General features: G+C 46.3%; 1 protein-coding gene across 5 annotated transcripts in view; it reads left to right on the forward strand.

Moving 5' to 3' along the window:
- Positions 1–27390, forward strand: part of SYT17 (synaptotagmin 17) — a 112498-nt gene that overhangs the window by 51264 nt on the left and 33844 nt on the right. For all 5 annotated transcript variants that reach the window (XR_012161138.1, XM_073362318.1, XM_073362321.1 and 2 more), the window contains 4 exons: positions 68–216; positions 664–1283; positions 25840–25960; positions 26770–26925. Coding sequence is in view for 4 of the 5 variants with exons in the window: in XM_073362318.1 (XP_073218419.1) it covers positions 68–216; positions 664–1283; positions 25840–25960; positions 26770–26925 (1046 nt within the window). In the remaining variant the exon portion in view is untranslated. The remainder of the gene's footprint in view (positions 1–67; positions 217–663; positions 1284–25839; positions 25961–26769; positions 26926–27390) is intronic.

Raw genomic sequence — 27390 nt, forward strand, 5'->3', positions numbered from 1 at the left:
ATCCTGTTCGTTATGTGTATAGTACACTTACTGGATTCACACATCCAGAGGTCTTTCATTTTCACAGGATAAGCAATCAAAATGAGGACAAAGATGGAGACTCTGATAACATAACCAGCGAGCCACCTCCAACTCCTCAAGACTCTTCTCCTGACAGAAGGCGATCATCTTCAGATACATCACGGTCTACTTACAGCCTCACAAGGCGGATTTCAAGTAAGGCTGTCAGCCGTACAATATTAACGTAATTTCCCAAGTAGACCAAAGCTTAGGTTAGTGCCTGCTTTTAGAGAAAGATCCAAGTCAAGCCTAAGGTATGTTGATTAAAATCCTAAACTGTTCCACAAAGAGACTGTGAAAGGGGCCAAACTTATATTTTTGCTAAAGGATGAATGAGGCAGAATCACAGAGTTAGACAGGGGGAGGGGGCAGAAATCTATTTGATGTTTGCACTTAAAGATTAACTAGTGATATTATTATTGTTTGTTTTTATTATTTGTGTTGAGATAGGCCCCAGTCATGGGCCAAGACCTCATTGTGCTGGGCTTTGTACAAACAGAACAAAAAGACAGACTGTAAGAGCTTTGGGGCAGAGACTAAGTTGGGATATAATCAGATCTTTCCAGTTACCGACATTGCTATTTGTATGTTTCTTTTGCCTAGGTCTAGAATCGAGAAGGCCAAGTTCTCCACTAATTGACATTAAACCTATTGAGTTTGGAATTATAGGAGCTAAAAAAGAAATAGTTCAGCCAACTATCCTGAGAAAAACGTATACCCCAGATGACTATTTTAGAAAATTCGAACCAAGACTCTACTCTCTTGACTCTAATAGTGATGACATGGACTCCTTGACAGATGAGGAAATCTTATCGAAGTACCAATTGGGCATGCTGCATTTTAGCACACAGTATGATCTGTTGCATAATTATCTAATAGTGAGGGTAATTGAGGCTAAAGATCTGCCTCCTCCAATTTCGTATGACGGTTCAAGACAAGATATGGCTCATTCCAACCCTTATGTCAAGATCTGCCTCCTTCCAGATCAGAAGAACTCCAAGCAGACAGGAGTAAAACGCAAAACCCAGAACCCAGTGTTTGAGGAGAGGTACACCTTTGAAATTCCATTTTTAGAAGCCCAAAGAAGAACGCTACTTTTAACCATAGTGGATTTTGACAAATTCTCACGCCACTGTGTCATAGGCAAAGTGTCAATGCCATTAAATGAAGTTGACCTTGTGAAGGGCGGACATTGGTGGAAGGCCCTTGTTCCCAGTTCGCAGGTAATGGAATTTATAAGGCGGTTATTATGTAATATTTCTACTTTGTTTTTGTGGTTCCTTTGTTTGTTTGGGGTTAATGAGAGGTTTTTAAATAGCCATGATCATTCATGTACTAAAGCACCTTCTAGATTGAAAAGGCATTGGATCTTCTAGTCTTGCTTATACCTGTATTACACTGGTGTAAATTCAGTGACATTCTTTTTGGTTTACATTGGTGTAAGACAGACCTGAACCAAGCCCACCATTTTGGCTTTAAAAGAACATCATCATAAAGGAGATGAAATTAGAAATTATTGTGCATAATGGAAACGGCTGGAAATTCATTTGTGAATCTGCAACTTCTGGGAGATCCTTTCTTGCAGATGCAGGTTCATGGATAAATCCTTCCCTGCTGTGGGCTGTGCTCACTGTCACTGAGAGCCACTGTAGGGCAGTGGTGGATAACCTGCGGCCCGTAGGTTGTCCACCACTGCTGTAGGGAGTTTATTATCCAAGTTAGAAAAGCACTACTATGATGATCAAAACAGAACAATGCTTTGGGCGTGTGTGTGTGTCTGTTTTGCCATTGATATCTGCACAGTTTGTTTGTGAGCAAATACATAAGAGACTGGTCCTCTTTGAGACATCTTGGTAGTCCAATTGTCAGAGGATTCTTCTTGCGTTTCTGTACAGACCTATCTAGAAACATGTGGCCAAAGATCGGTGAGGGTGAGAGGGAAGTTGAATGTGCAGCATATTCGATTGGATTGTAATGACACTTTGCACGTGTGCATGTTCTAATCTTCTCGCTGGGCTAGCCCGTGCCCTGTGATGTGTTGAGGGGGAAGATGGTGTAGGGTTCTTCGTCTTTCCATATCCTCTCTCAGGAGCATTGGGGCAGGGTCTCTCCCCTTACAACTCACAAGAGTGTTAGGAAAAACTCCTGGCCAGTGCACCAACCCCACTATGGCCCTAAATGGGATGACAAGCTGGCTTGTGGGAGTGCCTAGTTCCCAGGCTAGTTAGCAAGTATGCTAGCAGCAGCCGCTAGCGTAAGGGTACATGCTACTCGGGTAAAAGAAGAAACAAATGGCAGTGCATTGTACTACTTCATCTTGAACCAGCCTGCCCTGCATAGCTATGTCTTCTCCCCATCCCCTGCACGGCTGCTAATGCTAAGGGTAGGAGTTTGTCCTGAGCTTAAGAGACTCTGTTTTAGCATTAGTATAATACGCTTCGATCTCTCTCTCCTCTCTCGTCACTTGGTGTGATGTGTGATTTGTCAGTCTTTTGGGTAAAGCTCTGACTGCTCTCTAGTGGCTAACAGCACCTAAACATTCACAGAAGGCCAATATAGCCATGGGTAAGGTTTTAGTCAGATTCTGATCTCAGGCATGCTGGTGTAAATCTGAAGTAATTCCACTGATTTCACTGGCATTACTCCCAGTTTTACATTGTTGCAACTGAGGACAGAATGTGGCCCAGATGTATAACTTGAGTTCAGAAAGCTGTAAAATTAAAATCTATTGAGGCAGTATTTATGTCCAAAACCCCAAAGCCTTGGGGCCTGATTTTTCATTGCCTGGCACCTTGTGTAGGCTTGTGCACCTGTGCAAAGTGGTTGGAAAGTGTTTTGCACCCCCTTTGCTCTAACCTTGCACTGCTATAAATGCACAAGGCAGTGGACAATCAGGCCCTTGATTTCTCAATATTATTTATTTATTATGATGCAGATGACTAAGGTGTGCGTTATAATAAAGCTAGTAGCATGATGAGATTAACAAGAACACTTTTTGTAAATGCATAGGAAAAATTCTTTCACCAACCAAACTGAGTAGCTCCGTGGGTGAAAACGAGAGCAGTGTTCAGCTCCGCTGGTTAGAGTCTGATATTGGGAGGGGCGGGAGAACAGCCCAAGGGCTCTGCGTTTAAATGTGCAAGCCATTTAACCAGCCTTACAGGGCTTATCTTGCATCCTATCGCTTGTTCTCCCAAGTCCATATTTACAAATACCTATAGCTAAACTCTGCCCTCAGATACATGTGTGCAGTTCCCATTGCTGGCAGTGGACATCCCATCGGTGTATCTGAGGGCAGAGGGCCAAATTTTGTTCTCCTTTATAGCCATGCAAACCCATTGCAGCCTGCATTTTTTTTCTCCCCTATGATTAATGCTTGGTAGCACATTCTGAAACTATATGATGTATATCAGGGGTCTCAAACTCAAATGACCATGGGGCCACGTGAGGACTAATGCATTGGCCCGAGGGCCGCATCACTGACACCCCCAGCCCCTCGCTGCCCCTGGCCCCGTCCCCCTTCCACCTCTTCCCCGAAGTCCCCACCCCAACTCCGCCCCCTCCCTGCCCTCAGGGGGACCAGGAGGGGTGCAGGGTGTGGCGGGGGCTAAGGGCAGGGAGTTGAGGTGCAGGAGGTGTGCAGGGTTTGGCAGGGGGCTGAGAGCATGGGGTTGGGGTGCAGGAGGGGTGTGGGGTGCAGCAGGGGGCTCAGAGCATGGGGTTGAGGTGTGGTGTGTAGGAGGGGTGCGGGGTGTGGGCTCCGGCCCAGCGCCGCTTACCTAAAGCGGCTCCAGGGTGGCAGCAGCGCGCACCAGGGCCAGGGCAGGCTCCCTGCCGTCCCCGGCCCCGCTCCAGGCCCTGGCCCCGCTCTGGGAAGCAGCTGGAAGCACATCCCTGCGGCCCCGGGGGCGGGGGAGGGGCAGAGAGCTCCATGCGCTGCTCTTGCTGCTCCTCCAGGTACCTCCCCCGAAACTCCCATTGGCTGCGGTTCCCGGTTCCCGGCCAATAGGAGCTGCGGTGGGCGGTGTCTGGAGGTGAAAGTAACGCACGGAGCACTCTCCTTCCCTCCCGGCTGCAGGGACTTGCTGCCAGCTGCTTCAGGGAGCGGCGTGGGGCTTGCGGTGCCACGGGGGGTAATCCTGCAGGCCGGATCTGGCCCGCGGGCTGTAGCTTGCCCACCCCTGGCCTGGGGGCTGGCGTAGGGAGCTTGGCGGGCCGGGGCTGCGTGTTTGAGACCCCTGATGTATATGATATAACAGTACCATGTTAATGCAAATTAAGAGACTGAGTATGTAAGATGTGCACTGCCTTCAAGTCAACCCCCTTACAGGATCTGGTCCTAACGTGTCTGGTGATAAGGAAGTAATAGTATCTACTTCATGCTGGCCTCTATGCTATGGTATTATATCCACTGCTGATGTAAATGGGTGTAACTCCATTGGCTTCAGCTGATTTATGCCATCGGAGGGTCTGACCCATAGGGTGCAATACCACAAGTGTTTCACATAGTGAATAAAGTAGACTGCATTTGAAAGTTGATGGAATCTGATTAATGACAAGATAGATACATAGAGCTGTGACGTGCATTTCAGACTACAGTGTGTTAGAATTTAGCCCAGTATATGCATACGTGGCTAGTTTGTGTGGGGATGATGCAAGGAGCCTCCTCCACCCATGGATTCCTGGGCAGTGGCGAGTCCTTGTGCACAAGAACCTTTTGAGCTTAGTTCTCTCAACATGCAGTCTTTCCCAAAAGAGGGTGAGGTAGGGAGGGGCATGCTCGGGATCATGGCTCCTGCTCCCTATACCATTCCAGAAATGTGGAAAGATCTCTTCTGGGCTGTCCCAGGGATTCCAGAGGTATTAGGCCCAATTCACCCTATGTTGTTGTTTTTCACCAATGCAAAGTGATTCTAAAACACCAACGTTCTGGGCCAGTAGCTACTTACATCCACTTTGTACTGATGTGTGAGCCAGCATGAAGTACAGGGCACATTGAGCCTGATTCACCATTACCTACATCCAGCGGAGCTCCTGCTGGGGCAGTCTGCCTCCCCACCAGAGAGCATTATACAATCTTCTAGTCCACATATATTGCATTAAAGTAAGTCAGTCCAATTCTGCTCTCTCCAGGCCCATTGAATTTAATGAGGTTGCATAGATGTAAGCAAGAGCAATATTTGGCCAAGTGTCTCGAAACCTCCGTGATAATCATGTATTAATTAATCATTACGTTAATGGACAAGGAGAGTTTTGCTGATACATACTATCTCTAAGTTGGCAGACAGAAGTCTGTATAAAAAACCAAGCTACAAGCAGACTGATGTATTTCTATTAGCGTAGCAAATGAAATGTCATGTGGTACATGCATGTTATGTGAAGAGCTGCACTTGTGCAGTTTACTCTTCACTTGCTAATTTAGGACCTGATCCTCAGAGGTGCAGAGCACCCCAAACTCTACATCATAATTCTGTGGGTCTGATTCGCCTCTCTGTTACACTAGCATTGCAGCACTGTAACAGAGGAGAATTTGGCCCTCCTTATCTGAATATGACTTTTTAAAGACAAGCTATGGCTAGAATTTCTGCTGAGTTTAAAATTCAGGAGTACTTGAACCAGAAGATTTGAGCCCCAATGGACCAATAAAATACTGGTTGTGTTCCTGACTGGAAAATTGAAGTTAATGGGCTAAATTTTGCCCTCATTTACCACTTGGCGACCCCATTGACTTCAATGGATGCATCTCCTTTGATAGTCAAGCCATGCTGTGATTCTGTAGTTCGCTTTTCACAGAGAGAGCCATTTGAACTTGGATTTTGCAAGCCTGGGAAGCTAGAATGATTCCTTTCCTTTAGTTGGGAAGTAGTTTTTGTTTTGTATCTTTCCTCCATCAAGGCTGGCTTTCATTTTAAAGGATAGTAGCCTAATCCGTCTCTTACTGAGACCAGTTGGCATTCCGGGTGTTCGATGCCTTTGAAAATCAGGCCCCCAGGCCAGCCAAAACTTTGGCCCTTGAGGTTGCACATTTTGGATTAAATCCCAAGAGGTGCTGAACCCCTGCACTGCTCTAGATGTCAGTGGACTGATGAGGGAGCGAATGTAGCCATGCCACTTAGTGTTCCAGAAATTCTGGGCTGCAGTGCATCCCTGAGAAGGCCATTTTAAGCCAGAGCATTACCCAGGGGGAACAAACATCCTCAGGTCAGATGAACTGTCAGTCCTTTGGAACCTGAGACAGTCCTAATGTACCTGTGTCTGGTTGATGAATGAGAGTTGCTTTCTTTAAAAATTAAAATGCAAGGACAGTTTAAAATGTTTCTTCGAGTTAAACAAGAGTCATCACCTGGTCTGTATTACGTGCAGGCTGAACTGGAATGCAGCTGTCAAAAGCACTGGGAAGTTGAGACCATGGATTCTATTTATTTATTTAAGATCATTAAGTTCAATAAGTCTTTGTGGTATCAATATTCCTGCAAGAAACATCATGTCCATCAGAGTGCATATGCCCGAGCAGTTCCACAGAATTCTTTTTGTGACCAGAGGAGGGTGAGGGATCAGGGAACAGCTGCTATAGGGGTACCTGTTGGTGTAGCTGTGTTGGTCCCAGAATATTAGAGGGACAAGGTGGGTGAGGTAATATCTTTTATTGGACCAACGTCTGTTTGTGTGAGAGAGACGAGCTTTTGAGCTACATAGAGCTCTTTCCCAGGTCTGGCAAAGGCTCTTAGACTGTCACAGCTAAATACCAGATGGAACAGATAGTTTAGCATAAGTCAGTGGTCCCCAAACTATGGGGCATGACCCTCTAGGAAGGGCACGACGGAAAAAGTTTGGGGACAAACTTTGTCATAAGTCGTTAGCACATATTCTAAAGGATCATTCAAGGTGAAGTGGCTTGTTAACACCCTTGTAGTCAGGACAAAAAGGGGGGTTAGTGGGTTAAAAATTGTTGTAATAAGCCATAAATCCAGTATATTTTTTAAGACCATGATTTTTAGTGTCTAGCAAAATTATGATTTTAAGCCCCCAGGCTTGTCTTTTGAAAGTGTTATGCAGGTTTCCTTTGAGGATGAGTGCTGATAGGTCTGATATAAAGTGATTGCTTTATGAAAAGTGTTCACCCACAGGTGATAGGGTGTTTTTGTCTTTTTCCTGTGTGAGTTCATTTGAGAGAGTAGTAATTGTCTGGCTTCACCCACATAGTTGTTGTTGGGGCGTTTCGTGCACTGGATGAAGTACTCCACATGTTGTTGTGATAGGCACTTGAAAGGAGAGTTTGGGGGGCAGGGTTGATCATTGAAGCTGTGGAGATGCAGGTTTTGCATCTGTTGTTCTGATGATACCCTGTATGGGTTCCTATGTGGGGTGGTTGATGACAACTCAAATACCACAGAATATGCTCAAAGGAAAAAGTCCAGGATATACATCTTAATACACTCAAAACTGCCTTCACCAAACAAGGGCAGTCCACCAGAGAAGTAGATTGCATCATGGAATGGGCCACCCAAATACCACGAGAGAACCTGCTTCAATACAGAAATAAACCCCCCTCTGACTGCACACCCCTCGTTGTCACCTACCACCCCACACTGGAACCCATGTGGGGTTTCACTGAACAACTACAACCCATACTTGATGGGGACCCCATCCTGAAAAAAATATCTTTCCTGAACCCTCTCTTCTTGCCTTCAAACAACCCCCCACACCTCTCCAAGCTCATCATCAGAAGCACCACCACAGACACCAACTCAAAGCACCACCAGGCCCTTCCAGAACAACAGATGCAAAATCTGCTGACTCGTGATAACAAGTGTATTGTTCATGAATCAAGGGAAGAAATAGATATTTCAGTAAGTAAAATCTTAATTCATATTAATTTAAAGTACTGTCTTAATATTTTATAGTGAAAGGGTAAGGTATATGCCTGCAATTTGTATCTATTATTTTTATAAACAGAAAGTTCCATCTGCAGGATGACAAAAATGGAAATTAAAAACAAAAGTGTTGCTTATACCGGCGCTAAGGAAGCTTTTTCTACTCATCTTGTTTTTTTAAAAGTGCTGAGTTTGAAGCCGAGAGGAGGCTTCCGACAAGACTGATGAAGAAGAAAGTTCACTGTCAGCCTTCTTAAATTTCTTGTCAACTACATTTAGATGGAAAGTGCTACAACTGTATCTTCCAAACGAATTCTAGGAATCTTAATACATTGGGAGAAAAAAATCTGCATACAATGCAGTGAAACTTGATTTTGCATAAAGGTATCCCCCGACACTTACAGAATTAAGTATTGATACAAAACAGGCGCTCTGTGGTGTGGATTCTTAGTTGCAGTTAGTGGAACTATGACAGTTTACACCAGCTGAGGATCTGCCCCAGTATGAGAAAGACAGCAATGAATGTGGTGAAACTTGTGTGATGAAAAATGCTGAAACAGTCAGTCATAAGACCATTAACAGAAGGAGAGAAAAATGAAAAGGCATAGACGAGGAATGTAAAGATAGAAGGCAGGATGTCTGTTTTATGGTGGCATTTAAAAATAGATGGAAACTTCATGAGCTGGAAAGATACAGGAAGGCTGGTCCAGATGGCAAGAGCTACAGAGGAGAAAACTGAGTAGTGGTGAGAGAGAAAAAGCAAAGAGGACAAGGGTTTTAGAAGAGTGGAGAAAGTGGCTGTAAAAAGCTACCAGATCAGAATGGCAACTCCTTTGTGTGGCCAGGTGTAAATGACAACACACAGTGCCAGGTAATGGAGAATCGGACCCAAAGGCTGTGAGGCAGTGTAGGGTGAAGCAAATCCATGGATGGTTCCTTTTAAAAAGGTGTACCTCTTTGGAACTGGGTCCTAAAATGAGCAGACACAAAGGATTGTGGGCACACATCTTGTTGCATGTAAGAAGGTGGACAGAAGCAAATGCATGTTTTCTCTAAATTAAAGGGATAATCCATCTCCTATTGAAGCTGATGGGAGTCTTTCCACTGATTTCACTGGGGTTTGGATCAGGCAAGCTCTTTAGCCCTCACAAGATTCATAATGGAATATAGCTTTTAATTTCAAGGGGGCTGGTTCAAATCCAGCCCAGATCAATAGTGACCAACATTTCTTAAAAAGAAAAGGAGTACTTGTGGCACCTTAGAGACTAAGCAGTTTATTTGAGCATACGCTTTCGTGAGCTACAGCTCAGCTCACGAAAGCTTATGCTCAAATAAATTGGTTAGTCTCTAAGGTGCCACAAGTACTCCTTTTCTTTTTGCGAATACAGACTAACACGGCTGCTACTCTGAAACCAACATTTCTTACCGTCTGATGGCTGCTTGTTAGTCAACAGCATGTACAATTATTTTTGTTTCAGTTCCCAGGCCAGTGAGCAGGAGTCCACATTACAAAAACCACCATCCCAGCAGACATTTTTGTTATAGAAATGCTCAGGATTGAAAGTGCATGAGCACTGTACTGTCCCCTCAGCCCGTAGGAGTGATCCTTCCAGCTCAGGGTTGGGGCATGTTGGCAGGGCATCACCTCCTATGCCTTCCCTCTTCTGTGGATCAATAGAGGGCTTCATATTCACACAGGCTGTCAACCTAGTGCCTTCCACAGACACTACATTCACAAGGAAGATGAAGGGCTTGATCCTGTAAGGAGTGGAGTACTCTGGCGCCAGTCCAGTGAAGCACTTATGCTGGTGCTTACCTTCAGTGGGGCTGTTTAGATGCTTAAAATTGAGCATGTGCTTCAGTGCTCGGCTGAATCGGGGCCAGAGTGGCAGAACCTTACAGGATTGAGTCCAGAAAGAGGGCCAGTGATCTGCCAGTTCAAATAGTACCAGAGCCTGAAAATAGGAAACGTTCTACCCTCCTTAAATAACTCCATACCATGGAATTGCCTGACTGTTGTAAAGTAGGTTGAAAGTACTTGCTATATCTATGCTCAGAGTCTCACATTTCTCTGTAAAGATTGATTAAAATAGAGTATGGTGCACCCCTAGTTTTACCAACACATTATTTTTCGGGGGCAGGAGGGAAGAGGTGTTTATGAATAGGTGAGTTGAAATGTTTTGAGCCAGTGTTGATCAGAGCTGAGAGATCTTTATTCTGCATGTGAAAATCCATGTCTTGCTGGCATGTGAAAATTCATAAGAACTCCTTTCTCCTCCCCAGAGATGGTCATGGAGCTATGTCTGATAAAAGACACGGGTATTTGTTGTACCTTTCCTTTGAACCTTCATCCCACTAGTACACTTGAGTGGCATTCACTTTTTGGGAACATAGGTTCATAAGTACAGGGCTCAGTGGGAGTCTAATGGGCTTCTTGCTTATATGTTGCGCTCAGCCTTAAAGAAATTCAAGAGATTCAAGCTTCCAACAGCTCTCTGAAGCTCTAGTTTTGATTTCTGACTCAAGAGTAAACACAAAATATGTGTCCTCATTGTTCCTCTCTGACCCCAGCAGAGATATTGATTAGTAAAGAAGAGGGGTAGAGAAATTAAAGACTCTCAGTTTACAGGTCATTTCTGAGCATTTCTTTAGCAACTTATAATGAACTCTCTGCCGTTTATGTCCTGTGTTTTGGAAGTCTTCACTTGTGAATGTACTGAATCCCTTCTTGGCTGCAGAATCCCCAGACTTTTCGGTTTGGGGTCTGTGGAACTGCAAGTGCCATTCTGTGGAAATGTGCACATTTGCATTTGGCTGTAATATCCTTTTTTTTTTTTTTTTAAAGCAGATTTCCATAATGCCATTCACAGACAGACCAAAGATGTTGGACAGAAAATTAAAAACCAGTAAAACTGATCATCGGACAGCTGTTTCTTTGGCAAAAGTTTTGAAACAGCAGTTGGTTCAGAGATTTGTGCATCCACATAGAAACTAATTCCACAAACCTGGCTCAAAGCCACTGAGCATGCCAGAGACTCCAGTCGGTATTTTGAACATGTCCCAAACCCTAGCAGCTGTTGAACTAAACGAGTGATGCAGAACTTCCAGTGAGAGAGAAACCAGGGTTCTGTTGCTGAGTCCTTCCCTCACTAGACAGTGAGGAGATGGGAGGATTGAATATTGGGATGAGCTAAACTCGCCTCAGCCAGGGTGAAGGAGAATAGGGGGAGTTCTTCCTCTGCCTTTTAGCGGTGCTGACCCTTACAGCATATCCTCCCAAATATTAAAGTAAGTGGCCTGCCCTCTGAAGACAGAGCTAATGGGATTAGATACATGTAGTTGAGACAAGGCCCCAGTGTGTCTAGTGGTATGGGGATTGGGTTCCAATGTGGTGGATTGCAGTAGGAGAAAAGGTCCTATGAAGAGCTATGGGCTCCCTTTATACCTGAACTTTTTCCTCCTGTACAACTCTGACCCACTTATGCTGAAGGAGGCCTCCCAACCCCATCCTGGGACCCAAGAGGAGGTATCACAGAGCAGCTGCTTCACTTTCTCTGTGATGATAGTGGGGGTAACTGAAACTCCCTGTAAGGAGGGAGGATCATAGGGTCACTGCTAGTTGGTGTGTGACCTGAGGGATATACATACAGCTAACCTGGGAGAAAGTTTCCCCATGAGGTGGAAGCAGAGCTGAACAAATGTTCCTTCAGTCTAATATCAGTTATATGTGTTGCCTGATCCTATTTAATGGTTAATAATGATAGTATTGATTGCCAATTGATCCTAATTAATGATCTGAGAGTAATAGAGTTCTTGTCCCAGAATCAGGCTACAAAGAACTAAACCCAACAAGTTCAGTATCTTGTAGGGAACTTCGTGGTGTATGGCAAGGACACTCACACTGAAGGCAAAGCAAAGCCTTGGTGATTTTTATTAGAGCCAATGATAAAGACAGAAAAGCTCCAAACCACAGAGAGGAATAATGCAGTATTGGGGATATCTCTGGTATCATTCCTTGCATAAGCTCTTAGACTTATATACAGTAAAAGCTTTGTTACCAGCATATTGGGTGAATGGGGTGGGGGGGTGCTGTTTAATCAAATATTCTGGTTAATTAAGAGTTAGACTTACCAATGGAATACCAATTTTCAAAGAATTAGAATACAGTAAAATGAATAAAGTATTAAATAGTATACAGGTACTCACCAATCCAGTCGTTGTATTGCACTGCAGAGTGATTGGTTTCTTGAAGCACTTAAGTGTATACAGGTAAAGTTTTCTATACAGTAGGTTATCTTCTGACACTACATATCACTATGGGCCACGCGTGGCGTACACCCAGATCACTAAAAATACACTTAACACTAAATTATACTGAACATAATTTAATCTTTGATGATTCAGAAGGCACTTTAGGATCTTGCAGTGCCTCAGGGTCGTTATTATCAACATCAATGATCGCTGTAAATATAGAAGGTGTAAGAGATTGAGCTAAATCTGTAATGACCCTATGACACAGCTTGGAAGCTGCTTTTTTGACTAAATCCCTGATATCAGCTTGCGTACTTGTCTTCTGCCTCTTTTGCATGAAAGTAGAGTGTAGAATGTGCAATTGCATAACCTCCTGGGCAGTACACTAGTCCTGGTTACTAGATTGAAGATTTGTATTGGGAGATATCAGAAATGCCAGTTAATAGAGCTTTCCGGTTGGTAAAGAGCTGGATAACTCAGCTTTTACTGTACAACCTTCCTTGAGAACCTGGTGATGAGAGACAAAGGACCAGCCTTGCCTCTGGCAGGCCGAATGAGTCTGACGGTCCAAGTTCCCCAATGCCCAAGGTTGGTGATAGATAACAATAGAGCTGAAGGGACGAATGATGGAAAGCTAACCCCCTCCACATGGAGGTTTGTCCTGTTATAGGGCCTGAGCACTATCATGAATATTCATGCTAATGCCCAGCCTTCCTTGTCCAATTCTGACTTCCTTGCCCTCAGAATGTTGGGGTGTACTTATCCATATTAATGCCATTTAACTCATTATCATATATGTCACCTATTGCTCAGCCAAGTTTGTGGTTAGACATTTGCCAATGATTCTATCCTAAAATATCCAGGCCAGTAGCACTTCAGTGTTCCTACAGTTGCCAAGTACCATTAGGTTCCAGCTCCTGCTACTGAGCAAGCTAATCCTAGTTCCCCAAAATCTAAAGGTAGCTGACAGGCCATTTATCTATCCCAAGGGTCACAGACCTACTAGGCTTGGCTATATTTATGCTAACTTGCTTAAGCTAATGTCTTACAGGATATAGGCCTGTAGGCTCCTTGAGTTGCTGCTGAATATGATAAAAGGCTAAGCTAGCTTTATGGGCTACACTTGTGGGATGAATATTCAGGGTGCTGCACGGGGATTTGCCCAAATGATACCCATTAATTTGAAGGGGCTTTATGCATTTAAACCACGGCATGGCACATTGATAATATAATAATAATCCTGTGCTACTCACTAGCTCCTTCTATCCCAGGCGCTCAAAGTGTGCGACAAATTTGAAAGAATTTAGCCTCACAACAGCCCTGCAAGGTGGAAAATATTCTCTCCAAGTAAGGCTGGGGAGAATAAGTGACTTGTCCAAGTTCTAGAGGGATTCATTGGCAAAGCTCGTGGAACTACAACCCAGATCTCATGACTCTGTTTTAACCCGGCTTTGTGCTCAGTACCCCTAACCATAGATGGGTAGATTGTTGCCAAGGCATACTATACAGCAGCTCAGACCTCCAAAAGTCTTTAGTGATTTACTGTAGGAAGCTGCAGGAAGCCTGTGGGAGCAGGGTGTACTAAAGCAGAAGTGTTCTAATATACCTAAGCAGGTAATGCCATGGATAACCTTGAGGAAAATCAATTTGAACCTTCATTAGAAGCACTGTATAGATCTGTACACTGATGTAATGCACCATGTACCTCTGGAGTCAGGGAGCCTTTGAGCTGTAGAACTCTGGGCGTGTTGTAGAGATCTCAAACAGTCTGGAAGGCCTGTGAATGGTGCACTGCACTGATCCAAACAAGATGTGCTAATGGCATAAATTAAACTCTGCTTCCCTCGAAGCAGCCTTGCTGTGTTCCAGAGATGGCAGAAAAAATGAGCCTTTTCTGTGAGGGTTAGATTCAGCCCCAATGATAGTTACAGAAAGTTCTGCATCAAAGACAACCCCAAGGTTACACACTCTAGTAACAGGCTGCATAATACACCCATAAAAAGGCACTGTGAAAGATGAAGCAATAATCAGAACTTCAGGAAAATAATGGACATCCAAGACTGGATGTCACTTAGCTACCTAATCTAACAGGAAATTGCTTTCCCAGAATCACCTGGGATCAAAACCCAAACTGGTGTGTCATCAGCATTACAATTGTAACTCAAATTATGCCTTTAAATAACGGTGCCTAAGGGAGACATATACAGCAAACAGCATAGGTTCAAAAACTCACGGCCTGTGGTATTCTACAATAGTTCTAGGTAGAATTGGAACTATACCCACCTGTAATACTGAACTATATACATGCCTTTTATCAGAAAAAAATGAACAGTCATTTAAACGGGGGTATAAAGATTGCCACATACTGGTTTTGTTTGTGATTTTAGGGTGTAATCTCTCTTCCTTATGCGTCAAGTTAGGCATTTAAATTTACAAACTTTGGGATGTAAATGTATCCCTGGATCCTGTAGTGGGGAAATATTAGAGGTTTTGTCATAACTACTGAGAGCAAAATATAAAGTGGACCAATACAGGCAAAACCCACAGCACTTTTTTTCATTAAAAGGTCTTCGACAAACAAAATTCAGACTCTTCTCTTTCTTGAGCACCAATAAAATAAATATGGCACCAAATACATAAGCTTCCCCCTTTCTTTGTTCAAACCCTGCACTTATGAGGAAGAGAGAGATGTCTTTATCAGACCTTCCCTATCCTGCCTGAAAAGGCTTCAGTGTTGTAACAAAAAGATGCTTACGTGCACAGAGTCACTAGGGAAAAAAATATTGTAACATTTCCTCTATACATGACATATATTTATATAATAAAAGCAAGGAAACCAAAGGGCTGATGATTATGGAGTCATGCCATATTTATGCAGAGCACTGAGAGGGAACCCTCCCAAATTTGACAGGCACTCAGAAGTGAGAAACGTTACTTCCAATCAGTTATGCCAACCTGAATTGGCCTGAGGCTTCTAATTTGTTTCCCACCAAACTAAGAACAAACCCCTCCACCAATCTCGTCTGACTCAATCAGCTCTCCCAGCTGACCTGCTGTAATAAAAATAGCCATCTCACATCAACTGCTGACTTTCCCCAATTGTCTCCATTTTGCTGGCTGAACAAATGACTCTGTATATTACACATTCTTCCTAGCGCTGGGGATTTCATCTCTTCCACTGGCTTCTCGAGTTCAGTGGCTCTCAACCAGGAGTACTCACAGGTCTTCCAGGGGGTACATCAACTCATTTAGATATTTGCATAGTTTTACAACAGGCTCCATAAAAAACACTAGTGGAGTCAGCATGAACTAAAATTTCATACAGACAAAATAAGAAAGTTAGAAATTGTCAGCTGTGACACTTGTATTTTTTTATCTGGTTTTGTAAGCAAGTCTATTTTTAAGAGAGGTGAAACCTGGGGTTTGCAAGACAAATCAGGCTCCTGAAAGGGGTGTAGTAGTCTGGAAAGGTTGAGAACCACTGCTCTAATTAGACAGAGTATCAGATACCAGTGCTCCGATTCAGCAGTGTGGACTTGTTCTGCAGAGTGTATGGGAGAGGCACGAACTAAGACTTGAGAAGTTTTAACTCTTGCCCGGGTTTTTCTGGGGCAACTGATGCGTTTGTAACTTGGTTGTTAATTGGATGCCATGTGGAGCTATTGAGGACAGTGAATCACAGGTGACCAAACCACAAGAATAAAGTTAGCAAGCATAGTTCAGCATATGAACCTGATTAATGAACAATGGGTTGATCAAATTTAAGGCACCAGGAGAGAAGTGCAAGGTTACAAACAAATTCAAAGAAAATTTTTCAGTGCTGAATTGTAGTCATCTGGTCTACCTCCCTGCATTGTGGCAGGATTTGAACCATCCAGCATTCATATTCCTACAGCTGAGCTGAAAATATACATGGATAAGATCAGATATAGTTCACTGCTAAAGTTAAATGCCTGTTCAAGTCGCTGAGTCATTTGTATGGTAGGCTAGTCAGTGAACTGCATTCTGTTTTGAAAATGCTGTTTGTCATTCCGGAAAGCACATTACCAGCTGTGCTCAACAATGGGACAGTTAAGACTATTTTCCAGCAAACCCATCCTGATGTGGTCTTTGTGGGTTGGATTGCACATTACTTCCTTCAAGGCAATTAATGGAAACATGCAGTGTTTGGACACTGCTGACACTTAGCTGGAAAGCAGAGTGACACAGAAAAAGTCCTCAAGGGAAATTTAGGCAGATGATGCCTGATCCCAAGCCCACTGAAGTTAATGGGAGTCTTTCTGTTCAGTTCCATGGGTTTTGGATTGGACATACTGCACAGTATTTTGTAACTCATCACCTTCTGTCTGAATATTGCCTGCAAGTCTATTAGTAAAATATAGACCCAGTTCTTCACGGGGGCTTTGCCAGAGTTGCCCATGAACAAATCAGGCATGTGCAAAAGGGCACGACTGAAGATCAGGACCTTACCTTATCTTTGTGTTATTTGAATCCGGGATCATAGAGTAGGCAGCGTTATGGGTAGTTCACTATAGACCAGAGGTGGGCAAATGATGGCCCTCGGGCCGCATCCTGCCCACGGGACCCCCCTGCCTGGCCCCTGAGCTCCTGGCCCGGGGGGCTAGCCCCCAGCCCCTACCCTGCTGTTCCCCCTCCCCTGCAGCCTCAGCTCACTGCGCCGCCAGCGCAATGCTCTGGGTGGTGGGGCTGTGAGCTCCTGCTGGGCAGCGCAGCTGCAGAGCCGTGGCCTGACCCGGTGCTCTGTGCTGTGCGGCGACACGACTGCCTCCCGCCAGGCGGCACAGCTCCCGTCCTGGTGCTCTGGGCGGTGTGGCTGTAGTGGTAAGGGAGCGGGGGGGTTGGATAGAGGGCAGGGGAGTTCAGGGTGGTGGTCAGATGTAGATAGAGGTCGGGGTGGGGAACAAGGGGGTTGAATGGGGACAGGAGTCCCAGAGGGACAGTCAGGAAGGAGGGGGGGTTGGATGGGGCAGTCAGGGGCAGGGTTTCCGGGGGCGGTCAGGGAGAAGGGATGGTTGGATGGGGCAGGGGCCCCATGGGGCAGTCAGGAAGGAGAGCAGGGGTTGGATGGGGTGGCGGGGGGCAGTCAGGGGCAGAGGTTCTGGGGACAGTCAGGGAGAAGGGGTTGTTGGATGGGGGGGCAGGGGGCAGTCAGGGGTGGGAGGTCCGGGGGCAGTCAGGGGACAGGAAGGGGCAAAGATCCTGGGGGTGCCGTCAGGGGACAGGGAGGGGCAGGGATCCTGGAGGTGCCGTCAGGGGACGGGGGGGTTGGATGGGGCAGGAGTCCTGGGGGGGCTGTCAGGGGGCGAGAAGCGGGTGGGGGCCGGGTGACACCTGGCTGTTTGGGGAGGCACAGCCTCCCCTAACTGGCCCTCCATACAATTTCAGAAACCCGATGTGGCCCTCAGGCCAAAAAGTTTGCCCACCCCTGCTATAGACCAAGTTTTACAAACAAATTTAAAAAGTGTTTTGGTTAGCCACATCCATTTAGCACCTGCAAAACCTGCATTTGCGGCATAAATTCGTGTGGGTAGGTGCCTGACTGCCTGATCTGTGTTTTTGCGTAAATCTGAGCTTTACACTCACACACCAATTTTGTGTGTGCACAAAATGAAGCAATGTTTAAAATGTTTTGGAATATAAAATTTTTGAATATACAAATTTAATTTTATTTAAAGCTTACCATGAATACATGGAGTCCCTACGCTGTCTGTAACAGAGCGCCAGGCCCTGGTCCATGCCCAGACTCACCGCCCTCTCCCTTCCACTTCCTGGGGTCTGGCTATGCTTTATAAAACCACATAATCTTCAGCATAAGGATAGCTATTCCTAGGAGTTCCGTTTGGGCCAGTGAGATACTTTAAACTACTGTAGATCCTGGCTGAAACTAAATGGGTCCACCCACCAGGGCCGTCCCTACCCATACGCAAAGTACGAGCTGCGTGCTGCTCCAGTCCCTGCTCCGCCTCTTCCAGAGGGTCCCCGCCCCCCCACTCCACCCTTTCCCCAAAGCCTCTGCCACTGCTCCGCCCCAGCCCCCGCCCCCACTCCACTCTTTCCCCAAAGCCTCTGCCACTGATCTGCCCGAGCCCCTGCCCCAACTCCACCCCTTCTCCAAAGCCCCCGTCCATGCTCTACCGTCCCCCCGCCTCTTCCCACCCCAGGCCCGCCCCCACCCCCCTCTCTGAGGACTGCAGCAGGGGTCGGGCCTGCACTCCCCGGCGGCGGTAAGTGGAGCGACCCGGCCCCAGCCGCGCTGCTGGTGAGTGCTGGGGGGCAGTTTCCCCCTGCCCCTCAGTCCCAAGGCTGTAGGGTGACCAGACAGCAAGCATGAAAAATCAGGACATGGGGTGGGGGGTAATAGGTGCCTATGTAAGACAAAGCCCCGAATATCGGGACTGTCCCTATAAAATTGGGACAGCTGGTCACCCTACAAGGCTGGGGCCGGGTCACTCCACTTTCTGCCACCCCATGAGTGTGGGGGTCAGGCCTGCCGTGCACTCACCGGGCGGCAGGAAGTGGAGTGACCTGGCCACAACCTGCTCTGTTCCACCGGCTCGTGCAGGGGGGCAGTTTCCCCCCTGCCGCCCAAGCCTGCTCCTGCCCCCCTGCAGAGGCCTGGCCCTCCCCCCTGTGGGGGCAGGGGGCTGTGTAGGGCACCAGAATGGCTAGGGACAGCCCTGCCACCTACTACCAGGACCCAGCAGTAATTCCCCTGAATCTTGGTGCAGATATTTAGTACTTGAGCCTAGGGTGACTTGAAGAGCCCTGCATTTCTGTACAGCTGTGGTTCTCAACCCACAGGCTTCTTGCAGCCCAATCAGCACAAAACTGCAGCCCATGTGACACTCTCAGGCCCATAAGGGTAGTATATATATTGTGTGGACGTGGCCCACATAACACATAGAGAGGTGCATATGCGTAAATAGGTGGAGAACCACTGCTGTACACAGTCTTAGTGACTGCCCTGCATCTTATATTTATGATTTGATGGATTTTACAAAATGAATAGTTTGGTGGTGTTACTGGTTGTTAGTTACACGACTGAGAAAAGTTATAGGTATCTTACAGTATATAACACAGTTTTCCAATTTTCTAAGCATACTGGAATTTGCAAAAGCTGAGCTGTGCAATGAACCAGATTAAACAATGACTGCAAGTGACAAGTAAGAATGGATACGTTATAAAAAACCCAAACCAATGTAGGGTTGCCAGGTGTCCAGTTTTTGAGTGGAACGCCTGGTCAAAAAGGGACCCTGGCGGTTCCATTCAGCACAGCTGACCGGGCTGTTAAAAGTCCAGTCAGCAGCGCAGTGAGGCTAAGGCAGGCTCCCTGCCTGCTGTAGCTCCACGTGGCTCCCGGAAGCAGCAGCATTTCCCCACTCTGGCTCCTACGAGTAGGGGCAGCCAGGGGGCTCCGCACGCTGCCCCCACCCCAAGCACCGGCTCTGCAGCTCCCACTGGCCGGGAACCACAGCCAATGGGAGCTGCAGGGGCAGCACCTGCAGACAGGTTAGCACGCAGAGCCTCCTGGCTGTGCCTCACATAGGAGCTGGAGAGGGGACATGCCACTTCTTCTGGGAACTGATTGAGGTAAGCGCCACCTGGAGCCTGAACCCCTGCTCCCTCCTGTGCCCCAACCCCCTACCCCAACCCTAATCCCCCTCCCCCACTCCGAACCCCTCAGCCCCAGCCCGGAGCCCCCTCCTACACCCTAAACCCCTCATCCCCAGCCCCATCCCAGAGTCTTCACCCCCAGCTGGAGACCTCTCACCGCCCCCACCCCTGCCCCAGCCTAAAGCCTCCTCCCGCACTCTGAACCTCTCAGTCCCAGCCTGGAGCCCCCTCCTGTACCCCAAATCCCTCATCTCTGACCCCACCCCAGAGCCCGCACCCCCAGCCAGAGCCCTCACCCCCCTGTACTCCAACTCCCTGTCCCAGCCCAGCACCCCTCCCATGTGCTGAACCCCTCATTTCTGGTCCCACCATGGAACCCACACCCCCAGCCTGGAGCCCGTACCCCCTCCCATACCCCAACCCCCTGCCTCAGCCCAGAGCCTGCTCCCATACTCCGAACCCCTCAGCTCCACCCCTCGGTTCGGAGCCCCCTCCTGTGCCCCAAACCCCTCATCCCTGGCCCTACCCCAGAGCCTGCACCCCCAGCCAGAGCCCTCACCCCCTCCCGCATCCCAGCCCACTGCCTCAGCCTGGAGCCCCCTCCTGCACTCCTCATTTCTGGACCCACCCCAGAGCACACACCCCCAGTCAGAGTCCTCACCCCCTCCTGCACCCCAACCTCCTGAGCCAGCTCGGTGAAAATGAGTGAGTGAGGGTGGGAAGTTGGAGTGGGGATGGAGTGAGCAGGGAGCGGAACCTCAGAGAAGGGGCGGGGCTTTCGAGGAGGGGCGAGGCAGGGGTGGGACAAGGGTGTTTGGTTTTGTGTGAGTAGAAAGTTGGTAACCCTAAACCAATGGTCTGCTATAACAATGTTAATAGGGATGGAAGAATACTGGATTCAGATTCAATTTGTACATGATATTGCTGGTAGTGACAGGGTTCAGAATTATGCAGATTGTCTTATAGACAGCGTGGACCTTTTACACCAGTGGTGGGCAACCTGCGGCCTGTCAGGGTAATCCGCTGGCAGGCCGTGAGACAGTTTGTTTACATTTGCACAGCCACCCATAGCTCCCAGTGGCCGCAGTTCACCGTTCCCGGCCAATGGGAGCTGCGGAAAGTGGCGGCCAGCACGCCCCTGCGGCCCGCGCCACTTCCTGCATGCCAAGCTGTGACTAGTCTATCAGGATTCAGAATCAGCCGTTCAAGAGGCTTTGTCCTGAGTGGCAGCAGCCTGTTTTGTGGTGCAGTGATCGGATGAAGTGCAGTGATGTCTGGGAAATTTTTCCTGTCTGTGAGACTAATCCAGGACTGATTTCACAGAGTGCAAAGACCCACGCTGGGAGCGACCCAGTGTCAAGCTACTGTCTACATCAGCCATATGTAATCAAGTAGATAATCAGTTACCCTAAGGTTTGTTGTGGTACTAGTGAAGGGTTAGGGATCAGGATATTACAATTGCCTAGGTGCCCCACTAGCAATGATGGTTTTTTGAGCAAGGGCCTAGACAGTATTTGTTGAAGCATGGATGGTGTGTTGCTCTCCAAAAGGAAGGCATTAACTATCCTTAATAATATGCCTAAGGCTTCTCTGCTAGCTTAAGCTAGCTATTAAGGGCTTGGGCTCATCTCACAGATGGTTGGCAGTAGTTCCCCAAGCGCATGCACAATCTCAATAAGAAACTGGCTGGGAAAAATCGTCTGGTATAGACAGTACATTTCCACTAATTTTTCTAAACACCTTTTAATAACACCCACTCAGCTGCCTGTTCAGTGCTGAGACTGGGCACAGTCATGTGCTTAGGTAGGGTTTGGACCTATCCTTGGTGCAGAGTACAGTGTGTAAATCCAGATTTAGATCTCCCCTGGGCAGTGCCTTCCTGGCCAGAGGGAATTACCTGTGTATTGAAGATTCAGATTACAATGCTAGTCTCTTAGTATCACAGTTATAATGTTTGCAAAGAGTCCTGTGGCACCTTATAGACTAACAGATGTATTGGAGCATAAGCTTTCGTGGGTGAATACCCACTTTGTCGGATGCATGTAGTGGAAATTTCCAGAGGCAGGTATAAATATGCAAGCAAGAATCAGGCTAGGGATAACGAGGTTAGTTCAATCAGGGAGGATGAGGCCCTCTTCTAGCAGTTGAGGTGTGAATATAATGTTTGAATTCCTTGGGCCGACAAGAATAAGTGCATGTTTGTGGGGGGTGGAGGGGGCTTTCTTCATCTTTCTTTGAGGTAAAACAAGAATGAAGTTTACCGTGGGAAGAAATGGAGAGTGGTGAATGGTTAATTTGGAGTCTGTGTGCACTGCATCTATTTATATTGCCATCTGTTGTAACCAGGATAAGGGAGTAATGATGAGGGTTCAGGATCAGGGCATCCATTCAGGGAGACTCATAAAGGCTGATGCTTTCCATCTCCTCAGATTTTAGGTTTGACTTATTGCCCTGCTTGATTTCTTTGACCAGGTTGGCCATCCCCGGTGGGGCCATCCCCAAATTTATCTCCTTGGCCTATGCAATGGGCAGGGTCTTCCCAGATGGACGGTCACTCAGCAACTCCAGTTGCCTCGCTAGGTCTGTTAAGTAGTGCACACACTCACTTTGCGTAGCCAATTGACTGAACCCGGCTCTGTGACCGGAAACCCTCTTTCATATTTCTTTTAGCATGGATTCCAAGGTGAGAAGGGATGGCTGTGATTACATAGCCTGACCTCCTGTGTAACACAGGGCATAGAACTTCCCCAAAATAATTCCTAGAGCAGATCTTCTTCTTTTTTTTTTTTTTAAATCCAATCTTAATTTAAAAATTGCCGGTGATGGAGAATCCATCACAACCCTGGGTAAATTGTTCCATTGGCTAATTACCCTCGCTGTTAAAAATCTACACCTTTAATCCAGTCTGAATTTTCTTGCTTTGACTTCCAGCCATTGGATCTTGTTATCCCTTTGTGTGCTAGATTGAAGAGCCCATTATCAAATGTTTGTTTGCTTCCCGTGTAAGTACTCCTAGACTGTGATCATCACCCCATAACCTTCTGTGTTAGGCGAAATAGATTGAACTCCTGGAGTCTGTCATTAAAAGGCACTTAAAAAAAAGTCTTTTAATCATTCTTGTGGCTTATCTCTAACTCTCTCCAATCTATCAACATCCTCCTTCAGTAGTGGATATCAAAGAAATGGCCATGGTATTCCAGCAGCAGTTAGTCCGTTACTGATCTGTTTCATGTGTGCCACGTTAATTTTGTATGTTCTGGTTGTTTAATGAAAAAGTTGTGCAGTGCCATGTCACGTAACGTTTTGTCTGCCTAAATCTTCCAGGTTAACCTTTTGTCCCTCACCTATTCATAAAGCAGGGCTGTGGGCACTGCCAGAAAATCCCTCTGCCGTAGGCGCTGCTACCATATTCTTCCTGTTGGTTGCTGCTCCAAATACTGACTGTGTTTCCCCCCATGAAGGAGTTCATGCAGGTTTGAGAGGAGATGATGCCATCTACCCATCTTCTCCCTCCCAGGCTAGCCACTCCCCTCCCAGCCTGGACCCACAGACATACAGTGGAAAGGTCACTGTGCAATCAGGGGGGTGAGGCAGATTCTGCCACACCACCTGGCTTGTTCCCGAGGTCACTAATTTTGGCTTGCGTTAGCAGAATGGAGAATGTGGGTTTAAATACACAGGAATTATGTTACTCGCTACTGAAATGCAGTCACCTCCAGGGGTGGAACCAGACAATTAATTAATTAACCCACAGTGATGCTAAACATTAATTTAGGGCATAAAGTGGAAAAGAATGCCATATTCAGTTCAGATCTGAAGTGCAGAGCTTTGCTCAATCTACTACATGTTTACCTGTGTTTCAAAAGCATCTCTGTCATGTAGTCCTGAAACGTCAATAAGAACAATATAGAAGAGAAACTACTGCAGGGGAATCTGAGTGGACAGAATGTAATTACCACAGTTGGGATTGGACCAGGATACCAGATTTAATGGCCCCTACTCATCTTCTGCCCTAGGATCTTTAATGAGGGAAGTCAAAAAGGGCCTGTATTAAGAAGCAGGAGCCACCTCTGTGATGTCCTGCCGCAGGCCGCAGGTGGGATTAGAGTTTCCCAGCTGAGGATGGGGGAGGGTGGCAGGAAATGGAGGGTCCTTACCAAACCTAGAAGGAATGCCGAGGCTTTATTTACTTCTGGAGGGAGCTCTCCTGAGCAGGGGAAGCCTCCAAACCTGCTCGAGTTTTGTTCTGAGTGTTATGGTTCATTTCAGCCCAAAATGCCACACTCAGCTGGAACTGTCACATTTTGCCTAGTTTCCCCCTGAAAAATGATTAACTGGCCAATTTCACTGGAATCCAAGCCCCAGTTTGTTCAGTGCCCTGCCCGGGTTTACCTGAAACTTGACTTGGGTTTGTATACTTTGGCAAACTTGCCTCTAATTTCAGGTTTGTGACAGACATTTCCCACAACACTAATTGCTGTTGTAATTTGTGTCCACTTGTGGTTAATAACATCTCTTGCGGTGGTGCCTTTAAAAGTTCTTGTCCTTTCTGTAGTGATTGTGGACCATTGTCTCTCCTATTCCTTGCTGAGATGGGCCACACAGATCAGATCGGGACCTGGGTCTGAACTTCTCCAGTACTTGGATGTGGGAGTTTTTGGGGTGGGCTCAGCTCTGGTGGTGAGAATAGAAAGATACCATGGTTATTGCAGGTATCAGAAAGGTGAATGTAAAACCAACAATGGTGCTCACTGGATACGTATTTTCATCACACTCATACAATAACAGCATCAGGAAGCTTCAAAGGCAGTGCATGTCAATCATTAGTATTTTAAGCAATCACTTTTAGGCAGCTTTTAGTAATATCTGCTCTCAGACACTTTTACTTGTTTCAGTTAAGTCAGTGAAAGTGGGATTAATGGATAAATAGCTATGTTTATATAAAGCTAAGGTCAGAACACAGTTTGCTGAATAGCAAGGACACTGGTAAGCCCGGCTCTCAGATAAGTGCATGACATGCTGCAATATCAGGGAGTAAGGGAACAAGCTCGTAAGTGAATGCCACCTCTGAATTTCCTCCCTATTGTCAGCTTATACCACAAAGGAAATGCTACTTAATCCCATAGAGTCTGATTCTCTAAGCATTCCGTGCCCACAGTTTCCAGGGTCGTCAATGGCAGTTCTGTGTGTGGCTGTTTTGCAGGACTGGGCCAGTATTTTGGATGTTAACCGCAGATCAGTCATGTTAAATTGTTAAGGTTAGGACTAGATGGAAAAACTTCAAATGCAAGAAAGGAAAATTACAGCTCTTGCGATTCCTCCTCCTTGTGCATCTCGTTGAAACAGTTCTGACAGGGTGACAACCCGTTCCTGCCTTGTGCTCTCGCTATGCCGATGAGGGCCCTTCAGCTGCTAAACACTCCAGTGCAGTTTATTCACATTTGCTCTTCCCATCACCTTACCATTCCACACACCATATTAGGTATGGTTTCAGTTTCTCCTCCTCAGGTCTCTGCTGGGGAGAGAGCATTCTCTCTCGCCAGAGACTGGTTCTCATTCTCCCTCCTGCACTGCCTTCCTGTGCTTTCTTAAACCTGCTGGGTTAATGGGCCAAGTTCCTCATTGGTCCTCCTCCAGCCCATTGTAATCCACTAATTAGGCCCTGGGGAGAATTAATTGGTGTTTCAGTGACCAGAGTGCTGGCTCAGTTCTTGGTTCCCAGCACTCTGTCACAAGCAGACTACGGCGTAATGATGGCAATTTTAAGACGGAACCATGTTCAGTGATTGATGTGTAAATATAGTGAAGCAAACCTACTAGCAGGGGATCGTATCCTTATTTATACCTTATTCAGTGCAAGGCCCCAAATGGTTCCTGAAGATGATGAAAATGGAATGTGACTTAAAATGTTTTTCTGCCATTTCAGTCCATTAGGGGATCTGTTTTTGTTGGTTGAACTGCAGTTGTCTCTCTAGCTGACTTTGCAGTTATATATTCTCATATTTCCTTTTCCTTGTAGAATGAAGTCGAGTTGGGAGAGCTGCTGCTATCACTAAATTACCTTCCCAGTGCAGGAAGACTGAATGTAGACATTATTCGAGCGAAACAACTTCTTCAGACAGATATGAGCCAAGGTTCAGGTAAAGGGCAGTGTATTTCTCAGATCACTCCTGCATGTTTGTGTGTGCTCTAAAATTGTCCTATATAGTTAGGCAGCCATTTTTTGATTCCACCTAAATGATTTGGACACTTTGTTCCCATTAAAATTAATGCATGGCTTTGAAAAGCTCTCATATATGTGGTTTTAAAAATATATATATAAATCAAACATTGAGAGTCCAAATCTACTGGCCGGAGCCTAGGATTGGGAACCAGGAATTTCCAAATGCTATCCCTGCCTCTGCTTTTGTGGTTTAGGATTATTTCTCAATGTTTGTGCTGTGCTTTGCAGACACAAAGTGTTGTGTGAGTGTTAAATATAAAGGCGGTTTAATTCTGCAAAACTTGTTCTGCTGTGTGATTTTTGACAATGCCCACTCACCCCTCACCTGAGTATGGAGAAAGGTCTATTTCATCATTCTAGCAGCTGGTGATTCTCCCTCTCCCTCACGATATAGTTCCCTCACTCCCTACTCCAGCTGCTGCTGTTGTCAGACTATTGACATCTGTCAGTGAGAACAACATACCTGGCTTTTGTCAAGGTCACCATTTGTTGCACTCCATGCAGAGTCAACAGAAACATTCTGAATTCTGCTGCCTGAGCCTTGTACATCTCCACTGCAAGTCACCTGGTACCTTGACATGATAAGAGTCCAGATCCCTCCCCAAAGCTATTTTTCCTCCACAGTGCCGCTCCACACTCTGGTCCCAACTGTGCAGAACCTTTCTGAGACAGGAACATTGACTGGCTGCACCTGTAAAGCTGGAATTGTGTTTGTGTTTCTTTCAGATCCCTTTGTGAAAATTCAGCTGGTTCATGGATTAAAATTAGCCAAAACCAAGAAAACCTCTTGCATGAAGGGTACAATAGATCCCTTCTACAATGAGTCCTTCAGTTTCAAGGTTCCTCAAGAAGAACTGGAAAATGCCAGCTTAGTATTTACAGGTAAAAGCATTCTTGCTATTGATTTGATGCTATCTTGGCTGTCTCCGAGGTAAACAAATTAGCTGCCCCATGCATGCACTTTAGCCTACGCAATGTCTTCATCTTTTTCAGCAAGCTAACATTTATGGGACAGTCAGCTCTGTCATTTCTAGAGGAGCTTAATTAGCATCACGCTTCTCTGCACAGAAGCTTTCCTGGTGTTGTCACCTGTAATATGGAACTGTCTAGGAACTCACCTTGTCAGTTTCACTCTTAATTGGTGCTACTGGGAAAGCATTTCCACTGAGAAGAGAGGCAGGCTAATTGAACTGGGTCCTAAAGTGCTTCCTGGAGAAGTCAGAGGAATGAGAGATAGGTGGAAGGAAGTATCTGATGATCAACCTAGACCTTACAACAATACTCATTTTGCGACTCCACATAATTTTTACTTTGAGGATTGTGCACGTCTTGTGCTAGCCCATTATA

The sequence above is a fragment of the Lepidochelys kempii genome, chromosome 10 (genome assembly GCF_965140265.1).
Source record: "Lepidochelys kempii isolate rLepKem1 chromosome 10, rLepKem1.hap2, whole genome shotgun sequence".
NCBI classification, from domain to species: domain Eukaryota; kingdom Metazoa; phylum Chordata; order Testudines; family Cheloniidae; genus Lepidochelys; species Lepidochelys kempii.